We start from the raw sequence: 10,599 nt of genomic DNA on the forward strand, positions 1-10,599 counted from the left end.
TGCATACAGCTTACCATAATAAATCAAGCACTCCAGCAGAGCAGACAAACTAAACATTTTCCAAAAACGGGTGAAACACTTTATTTTTTGATTCTGTTAAAATGTCAAGATCTGCATTCAATTTGTATAGCTATTATTAAAACAGTATGGAGGCTCTTCAGATCATTAAAAACAGGACTATGTGGTTGACCAATTCCACTTCTGGGGATCTCTCCTAAGGAAACAAAATCACACTGTGAAAGAGATACCTGCACCTCCCTGTTCCTTGCAGAATTATTTACAGTAACTAAGACTTGGAAACAAGCTAGCTGCCATTAACAGATCATTGGATAAAGAAAATCAGGAATACATATACAGTGGAATACTACTCAGTCATAAAAACGGGAATCTTGATGACACGAATGGACCTTGAGGGCATTTTGCTATGTGAAATAAGTCATACACAGAGGCAAACACTGTGTGATCTATGTATAGAATCTAACTAACAAACTCAAAAAGAAAATCAGATTTGTGGGTGCCAGAGGGGGTGGGTTGGTATGGCGGGTTGAGGAAGTTGGGTGAAAGAGGTCAAAAGGTGCAAACTTCCAGTTATAAGCATGTATTGGGATGTAATGTATAATATAGTGACTTTAATTAGTAATACTATAGTGCATATTGGCAAGTTCCTAAGAGATCTTAACAATTCTGATCATTAGGAAGGAAAAAATTTTGTTAAATATGAGGTGATGGATGTTAACTAAATTTGTAATTATTTCATAATATACACATTACCAAATCATGCTGTAAACCTTAAACTTACAGAATGTTCTATATTAATTATATCTCAATAAAACTGGAAGGAAAATAGATCTACAAAGTTATTCTCTAGTCCTTTTCACTCTCATGAATCCAACTGTTAAGGCATAGGACTAACATTTATTATCGCTCGAAAGTAGTCACCATCCTTCGATGCTTCTTTGAAACGATATGAATTTGGTATGAACCTCGTGCCTGTTTCCCCCTAAATGACACTTGCATTTATAGGGCAAGTCAACACAGTATCCCTGGTAGTATTAAAGTGGAAAAGTGTTTTATAAAATCTCCAAATTTAGAGAAATATAGTTCAAAATGAAATTACATTTCATTTATAAAGAGTAACTTTGAAATCTTTTTTTTTTCAAAAGTTAATGCCAACTCTTAAGGTTCACTCTTTCAGCAACTCTTATGTGTACTATATATTGTTTAAAAAGTCTGTACAAATATGTATATATTACTTCAGCCTTTAAAAATTAAAAATAGAAAAATTTGGAATTTGAACGTTTGACTTTCTTAACTAAGTATATTATTGGAAAATACTTTTATAGTTAGTAGGGTAAAATTCTATTTAAAAAAATTAATGCATGGCATTTGTTCACCATTTTTAATAGCAATAACCAGAAATCAGTAATAATTTGGAATCATTTGCATACTTCTGTAAAAAGTTAGAGGGCTCTAACACCCACAACAAGAATGCCAGCTTGGTACAAAGTGAACACAGTGGCCTTGTCTTTTCAAGGAGAATTCCACTTTTTAAGACGTAGACTCCACTCTAAATTCTGGCGTAGGTGGTTTTCTCTCCCTCCTTGAAGAGATGTCTCACTTAAACAAGTCATCTAAATGCAGGCCGTTCTGCAGGGAGTAAACTCATCAGATAACCTCACGTTCTATCAGGATCTCGGTCTGTGTGTGTATCCCACCTCACCTGCTGAAAGGCAGGGTAGACCGTAAGCCATGTATTTCAGAAAAGAACGCTTAACTTTGTGTGCTGGTTGTTGGTGCTAGGAAGGGAAGAAAGAACCCCCAGGTCAGGCAGAGCTCTCCGCTCAGGTGGAATAGATGCCCCCTCTTCTGAGTCCTCACACCAGGCAGGGCACTTGCAAATGAGCCAGCTGGCAAAGAGGAGGAACCGCCCCTCTCATTCATCTTTACAAGTTTTGTTTCACACTTTTATATTTAGTACCACAAATTGGGCCAAGAAATGTTGCCTTGAGAAGGACGTGATTGGGGAATCAGAGTGGGCCAGGGCAAATACTGTTTTACTCTTATAAAGACATGTTTATAATGCACCACAAGTGTTCCTTCCCTTTGTCATCTCTGGTGCCAGACTTTAGGAAGATGAGTTTGAGCAGAAATAAACGTTTTCTGAATTAAATATAGAGAAGTTTACTACACCCATTTTCACATGCTTATTTTCAAGAATTGGCACTTGCTTAGAAGCAGAGATGGCTGTACTCTTACTTTTTTAACGTCTATTTGAGGTATTTTTCAACCAAAGCTTGTTATGCTTTACCAAAATAAAGTTTCTGCTTCAAATTTACCTTTTTTCAATTTAATATATATGAGTGATGTATGTGTAAATATTGTTTGTCAAATAATTTGTCAATTACTGAAGTATATGGGCAAACCAGTTTTCTGTAGAAAAGTTTAAATGACAGGGAAAGAAACATATTTGAACTAAAAGTGTCTTAAAACTGGAAGAATGTATTCAACAGTGAAATGGGAAGTCCTGTGTAAGAGAGGTCCTTATTGTTCATTTTTTGAAAATTCGATTCTCGAATCTGATAAAAATAAAATGGATTAAGAAGATTTATTTGTGACAATGTGTTTATTTTGTTTCCAGTGTATTTTATCCCAAATCAGAGTATGTTTCTAATCGGGGGGCCCATCTTCCGTAGCCATTGCACTCCCACAGTCATTACTCCTGCCCCTCACATCCCAGAGCCTGAGGTGTTGTCTGGGCTGCTCCACTCCCCAGACATGTGTCCGATGACACCACATCACCTACAGCAGGGAGTCCACACTTCTCAGATGATATTTGAAGACTTTCTACAATTAAATCCCAACTCTTCTTCCCAAGGTGCGTCTTTCTGCTGCGTTTCTTCAAATAACCTACTCTCGGTCAAGCCGGACCATCTGCCCTGTGCTGTATTCCTAGTTCACTGGTACCTGGAACACCTGTGGCTCCTGGGCATCTGCGAGGCCGGTGGTGCATTGCGCCCATTCCGTGACGCTTTTCCTCATTTCTGCCCAGCACTCATAGCCTTTGTTGTTACCCAGCCTTGAGTATCTGAGTATCTATATACACGTGTCTGGAAGAAGACATATCTTCCACATCAGTTTAATGCATGGGTATGGTTAAGTGATTAAAGCTCCAAGTCCAGCAATGAAACTATAAACTTTGATTTATGTAACTATTATGGTTTGTTTTTATTTATGCAAAAAAAAAAAAAAAGAAAGAAAGAAAAGAAATCTTGTTCTCTGTGCAGATTTGAATTAACCCCGATTGCTAAACCTCTGAGCTCGGGCCTTAAGGTGTCCTAACCACGGCTGCACATTGCAGTCACTTGGGGAGCTTTACTGATGCTTGGGTCCCAACCCCCAGAGGTCCTCACACCACTGATATGGGGTGCGGCCTGGACATAGGGATTGTTTAAAGCTTCCCAAGTGCTTCTTATATGCAGCTACAGTTGAGAACTGCATTCGTGACTCAGGTCTCACAGTCCATTTCTACATAGAAACCTAAAAAGAAGTAAAGGCTTATATTGACAAAAGAAAATAGAGGTTTTATTAAATTAGCCTATTAAAGAAATCAGAGAATGCCTAAGACTTGAATAAAGGTTTTGTTGCCTGGCTAGCCAAAAAAGGTTATTTATGGTTTAAAAACACAGAAACAACCTTTCTAATGTCAACACTGGATGAAAATTAGGTTGACTATAATAAATAAAGCACTTTATCAAATTTTATTTGGCTTTGAGACTATGGTGAATTTTTTAAATGGGAGAGCTTTTAAGGTGACTAACAGTAAAAGTCTTCCGCAAGAATGCTGAAACAATATGGGAGAAACAGGAATTTGAATTTGCATTGTTAACGTGGATCCTAGTTTAAGAAAAATAGGCAACTTTGGTATTCAAAAAATTAGGTAATGCCTGACAGCTAACAACCCAGAATGAACTTTTGTATATTTAAAAATTTGTATATTTGTATTCAAGAGTAAGATTTAACACAAACGGTCTTTGACTTTCAGTAATGATCCAAAATTGAGTGACTGTCCATAGAATTATTTTTTCGTAAGCAACAGTGCTTTCTTCATTTCCAGGCTCATCCAGAAAAGGTTACATTAAAAAGAAGTTTCTCCTTTGTAAATCGTAGCACTGCTGCCCTCTTGTGGGCTTTTAGGGCATTTGACAATTCCTTAGTTGTTCAAATTGTCTACTCAAGAGGTTTCAGTCATTGCTCTGCTTCATAAAAGCCATTTTTAATTGCATTTTGAACCTAGTATTAACTAGCTCTTTTATGCTTTCCTTCTATGAAATTACCGTTTTAAGAAGGGCTAAACTCTGTGCCCTGTTGCTTAAATATGAGGGAGTTAATATTGGGATCTGGTCAGTACAGTTTTTCCTTCCCTCTCCTTTACATACCAGCAGAAAGTGAACAAATCACCATAAGCACAGATCATAGTGAGAAAGTGACCCACCTTGATTCCTGACTTGCTAGCGCAAGAAAACCTGTATAGGGGCAGTAAAGCCGATGTTAGCAAGAAGAGCCACTTATGGTTCTATGTTACCTCCCTTATGCACCTTGTTAAAAATTGAGTAATTGTATATTGCAGTGGCAAGCCTTGTGCCGAATATCAAAAGCAGACAACAGCTCTGCTATCCTGTGACTTAGGGCTTGTGGCTTCATTGAGAATTCTGGAGACTACTGTCATTTAGATGAGCACTTGTTTATGGGATTCGGGAAAATGATCAGTCATTGATCACCTACCTACTGCCACCTGAAAAGGCTCCTGGGAAAATACTCCTTCAATCTGTCTTTGACTTGGGACTCAGTTATGGGGGAATCCTTGGATAGGACCCCATGGAACCCTGCTTCTCGAATTTTAATGTGTAGGAGAATATCACATTGATCTTGTTAAAATGCAGATTCTGATCCAGTAGGTCTCAGATGGGGCACAGGGTTCGGCATTTCTGGGAGTTCCACATTGTTTATGGTAGGCTGTATAAAGGCCTCAGAGATGCTGGGGTCCTAATGCCTAGGGCCTGTGGGGTGCTACCTGTATGGCGAAGGGTCTTTGCAGATGAGATCTTGGATGGGGAGAGTATCCTGGGTTATCCAGGTGGGGCCATAAATGTAATCACAAATCTTGTAGGAAGGAGGCAGAGGCAGAGGGAGATTTAACTACAGCAGAAGTCAATGTGACCACTGAAGCAAAATGCTGATAGCTTTCAGGATGGAGGAAGAGGATGCAAGCCAAGGAATGCAGCTCTAGAAGCTTAAAAGCACAAGGAAATTGATTTGTAGTACTTCTGGAGAGAGTGTGGTCCTGCTAATATCTTGATTTTAGCCCAGTGAAACTGACATCAGAGCTGACTTCTCAAACTGTAAGAATAAATGTGTGTTAAGACACTTGCTTGTGAATGTTTCTGTCCCACCAAAATTCCCATGTTAAATCCTAACCCCCAAGGTGATGGTATTAGGAGCTGGGCCACTGAGAAGTTATTAGGACATGAGGGCTGAGCCTTCATGAATGGGATTAGTGTCCTTATAAAAAAGCCAAGAAAGTTCCCTCCCCCGTCTGCCATGTGAAGGTACAGTTAGAAGGCACTGTCTATGAGCCAGAGAGCTGGTTCTCACCAGACATCAAAACTGCCAGCCCCTCGATATTGGACCTCCAAGCCTCCAAACTGAAATAAATTTCTGTTGTTTATATTCTTCCCAATCTGTAGTACTTTGCTATAGCAGCCCGAAGAGATTAAGACATCCCATTCATTGTAATTGTCACAGCACCACAGGAAATGAATACATCAAAATGCTATGGGTCTCAGGACAGCCTTTTAGAAGCAAGGCCACAGAGGACTGGCTCTCAGCCTCAGCTGTGCATTAGAATCACCTGCGATGAGTTTAAAAAAAAGTCCCAGCTGCATTCCTAGAACAGTTAAGCCAGAACCTGTTAACAGTGGGTCCTAAGAATCACTAATTTAAAGGCTTCTTGGATGAATCTAACTGAAATGTGGGGTACAGCACTATGACATTAGAGTAAACCCAAGATATTACTTTGTGTATTCAAGGAAAACTCTTAAGCTCCCCCCAAATATGCACACACTAGTCTACCCAGTGGACCTTCCTGAAACTACATACCAGCTTCTCAATGCAGGCCTGGGCCAATGCCTCACGTAAAGAATTGCCGGGTTCAAGACAACACAGTACTATACCTAAATTGGTCGGAAACTTGCCATCTCATGAGTAAGAACTCATCGGCATATACTTCCACAGATGAAAACCACGGCTGGTACACCTTGCACAAGGCTGGAGTGTGCCTCCAGTCCAACGGCCCCTTCCTCTTTCACATCTGTAAGTATGTGGTAAAACTCAGTTCAGCAGTACTCATAACCTGACAAAGCATTTTCTACCTAGGTGAGCATGGCTTTTGAAAAACAGATTCGAGATGTCTCTAGAACATTCTGCTTACCAATTAGGAAAAACCGCCCCGGAATGGCAATTTTAGGTAAAGGGCTGTAAGCATCCACGAGAATAAAGCAAAATCCAGTGAGGCGCCTCAGGTATGGGGGCTTGCAGCCGCTCCTCCTGACCCGGCCACGTGGCACCGTTTAAAATTAAGCATTCAGTGGGAGTACCCGAAACTACTTTTATAGAAAATATGTCTCAGGTCATTCTCTTTGTGCTTTGATGCTAATCTCAGTCTTCTAGGATTTAGTCATCTGGGGACTAGGATCAGAGCAGAATCCATGTCTTGATTTTTTGCAGCATCTAGGCTGGAGCTTGAGACAAGGTAGATTAATCAAAAATTGTTCCATTTGTTACAACTGACCTAAAGCTCTAACCTCATTGGTACTAATGCGGTCTACCTTGGCAGAGAAGTGAAAATAAGTGAGGGCCTCCACTGTTCTCATGCTGGAGATGAGAACATGGGCTCTTCAATCAATAGCCCGAAATAGCACTGCAGGTGCAGTCGGGGTGACCATTCACAGGGAAGTTTTCCCAGCAGGTGCTTCACCACCCCACCCACTGGGCAGGGCAGCCAGCCGGGGGAAGCAAGCTCCCAGGTTGCTGAGAACCACTGGCGTGAAATGAAAGAACTGCAGGTCCTTCACAGTTGGCCAGGCAAGTCCTGTGCAGAACTCAGTCAACAGCCACGGCCCTGCTCCCCTGCTCCCCTGCTGACGACCCCCCAGGTTTCATCCCCTGCCCGTCAGATCTGCTTCATCTCTGAAAACCTTTACAGAACTGGTTCCTCTGTCTTCACGGGTTGACAGAAACTAAGAACCGAGAGTAGAACTCCCACACCTCTTATACTGCGACGGAAGTCATCAAGCGGCTCCCCTTCACGGGCCGTGTGACCATGTGTTCGGCAAGTTTCCTGAAGGAACAGTGGGGTCACGGCTGCAGCCCGGTGGAACTGAGGTCAGTGTCTCCATCAGCAGTCGCCTCCTTCTGCCACAGGTCGTTAGCATTTCTCTTTTGTCATCTTTTTAAATTTTTATTTCTTGGCTCACAGAATTCCATTTTTGTCTTAAAGGGCTTCGTTTTTACTGTCTGTGTGGTAACCCACTCAAATACTTGATGAGGTATGAGATCTGCATAGCAAATTACGTTTTCAGGGCACCTCTCATCACCACAAACTATGAATGGAAAATAACAAAAACAAAGACATGATAAACTGTAGTAAAATTTTTATTAAGTTCAGACACACAGTCTCTTCTTAACAGAAAGATAAGTCAACAGGCAACTAATTTATAGAATTTACAGCACTACATTTCAGCAAAATGCAACTGAGGGCCTCAGATAAATTAGTGATTTGTTTTTAAAAATCCATTAAATCATCTCCTACCTGTGCAATAAGGGATCATAAACGTAAAGAAGTTGGTATGGAAAAGTGTGGCCTGCCTTCCCCACACTCTGCCCATCCGTCTTCCAGAAAACCTACAGGCTGTTGCTGAGCAGACTTCGCATGAGGCTTCGCGGCTGCTGCTTTTCCCCCTACATCATAACCGATTTCAAATGGTGCTAGACAAAAACAGACTCTGAACACCAGGAGAAATCGGTCAGCCTGTGTAAGAGATGGGTCCAGTGGTGCTCCTGGGGGTCCTGCACCTTGACAGTGCAGGTGGCAAGTCTGGTATCAGCTGCACTGCAAATGCGGCCGACTGTTCCAGGGCATCCAGGAGCAGGCGGACAGTGCCGACGCGGATCAAACAGTCCTCCAGGTACGCAGGCCTCTCCCCTTCCCGACTACAATCAAGTACCCAAGCCAGCAGTGCCATCACCGTGCTCAAAGGCCCTGCTGACAGGTGACTGCGGGCACCTGTCAACAGAGTGTCAAAACCTCTCCCCTGCTCAAACCGAGTGTCTCCAAACACGACCCCTGCCCACACCGTCACCCTTCCGGGCCCGACACACTCAAGAGTTTACTTTGCTTTTCAAGTTGCCTCCGTCTCGAACTGACTCAGGCAGCAGGAAGGGGAGTCAGTCCCAAGAGCAGCAGCTCCTCCGCAGGGGGCCCTTTGCCGTGCTGCAATTCTTACTCCTAAAACACTGATTTCAAATGGTGCTAGATACAAAGATGGAAAAATCTAAGCCACCATGTGAAACCAGCTTCCAGAAGAAGAGTATGTCCTTGAAGAAAGGAGGGAGATTCAATCGGAAGACCCAGCCTCTGTCCCGAGGAGGACGGCTTCTTGTAGTTCCACTCCTGACATGACATAATATCAAGGTCCATTTGAAAGGCAAAGAGGAGGGGTCCACAGTGACGCTCAAGGAACATGAAGGTCATGACTGATGCTTCACGCAAAGCAATGCAACATTCGTAAATTCTACATTAATTTAATTCTACAGCCAGTCCCTATAAATTATACATGAGATAAAATAGCCAAAGCTATTATTAACATGCATTTCTACATTAGCATTGTCCTGCCTTTGTAAAAATTTCACAGTATACAAAATGTTTTCTGGTATTATCTCACTTCATCAGGAAAGAAGCCCCCCAGCTGCCTAGGAGGCTCCAGCCACTACGATGGCGACTCTGGCCCGTGCTCTACTCAGGAAGAGCACGGGCTCCGCCTTCCTAGCCATGTCACAACATTAGCTTTCTCATTTAACCTCTGGTGTGACGCAACAAACCGGTGTCCTAAAACTGTATTAAGTAGATAATCCTCTAACACAAGAATTGAGTTTTGCTTTGTTTTCACAATTTGCCGGAAAATAAGATTTGCAAACTGTGTTTAAATTAGATTTCTCATCTCCTAATTGCATCATCTTTGGTTGTTTGAAGCTAAGAAAACATGTCTCCATTTCCTCTGATACCATAACCAAGAGAATGAGACACAGTAGACTCTGTATCTTTCTGGTTCCCTACCAATCCTTTGGCCTCTAAATATAGGCTTGTATTTTTTATGGCTCCTGGAAATAATGGTATGTCCTGCTCTAAAGAGGAGAAGAAAGTACTCTTTAATTCTCACAACAGTCATTTGAAGCTGGTATAATTCCCATTTTTGCAGAAGAAATGGCTCCTTAACCTGGTTCAATGTGTCCAGTCACATGACTGATGAACAGTGTAGATCTCAGATCTAGCGCTAAAGCCTGTGTTCCTGCCCCTCTGCCCGTGGCCGCCTGCTCCTTAGCTGAACGATCTTCTCATTCTGTTGAACTCAATTTTGAGCAAGACGGGGCAGGGAAGGGGGATCCAAGGCAATATTTCCTCATGGAAGTGGGATGTTACTGACTGTGCACATTACACTCGGTGGAGATGGGAGCCCAACCAGCTCTGCAAGGAGCCAGGTGGTTGAGGCGCTGGCTTCGTTCTCCTGCACCTCTGGCCCCTTTGCGGTGTCCTGCACCATGGCTGTAGGAGTGGGGACCACTGGAGATGAACCTCCCCGCAATGCTGTGTGACTCCCAAGTGGTTCCAACACCAGCACTAGGCTCTACAGCCTGTGGGGCTTTGCAAGGCCTCGACCTCAGATGGGAGAGCTGGGGTGGGCTCTGCCTGCAGAGGCTCCAAGTGAGGACACCTGCCGTCAACAGTCGGGCCCTCGTAACAGGTAACTGCTGGGGTTTTAAGGTCAGGAGTGAATGTTAAATGACAGCTATCACCATGGGCTCTGATTCCCACACAACGAAGAGACCTATATTTGGTAATTCTCAGCTTCTTCTGCTATTTATTTAAGTTAAACTCTTCTTCTTTAGCAACTTCCAATTGCCAGTATCCATAAAACCCTTTCCTGAGATGTTCATAGACGTTCGACAGTGGTCTCAACGGCACCCTCCCTACCAGAAGGCCTCTGCATGTGCTGTCCCCTCCTGGAACATTCTCCATCCACCCTTCCATCGCTCCCATCTGTCAACGCCCCCTCCATCCCCCAGGTGACCCAGGTGGCCCTCCTTCAGATCTGAGCTCAGCCACTCCTTCCTCAGAAAAGCTTCCCCCAACCCCAGCCCAGCTTCCGGCTCAGTCATCCCTGACAGCACTCCTTCCAAACACACTTATGTCACGTGGTCATCAGGGTGTTTAACATCCCTCCTGCCACCCAGGAGGCCAGAGGAGTTGCTGCACACAGCACAAGA

At 43.0% G+C, this 10,599-nt stretch overlaps 1 protein-coding gene across 3 annotated transcripts in view; it reads left to right on the forward strand.

The window, feature by feature from the left end:
* LOC102895643 (membrane cofactor protein-like) overlaps window positions 1-2,987 on the forward strand; it is a 45,277-nt gene extending 42,290 nt beyond the window's left edge. Inside the window, exon 14 of one of the 3 annotated variants that reach the window (XM_025043903.1) lies at window positions 2,876-2,987. In XM_025043903.1, the coding sequence (XP_024899671.1) occupies window positions 2,876-2,906 (31 nt within the window). In that variant the 3' untranslated portion in view covers window positions 2,907-2,987. The remainder of the gene's footprint in view (window positions 1-2,875) is intronic. The other 2 variants (XM_015586274.2, XM_015586275.2) reach the window with 2 other exon arrangements.
* The last annotated feature ends 7,612 nt before the right edge of the window (window positions 2,988-10,599 follow it).

This window comes from Pteropus alecto, unplaced genomic scaffold (assembly GCF_000325575.1).
Source record: "Pteropus alecto unplaced genomic scaffold, ASM32557v1 scaffold101, whole genome shotgun sequence".
NCBI lineage: Eukaryota > Metazoa > Chordata > Mammalia > Chiroptera > Pteropodidae > Pteropus > Pteropus alecto.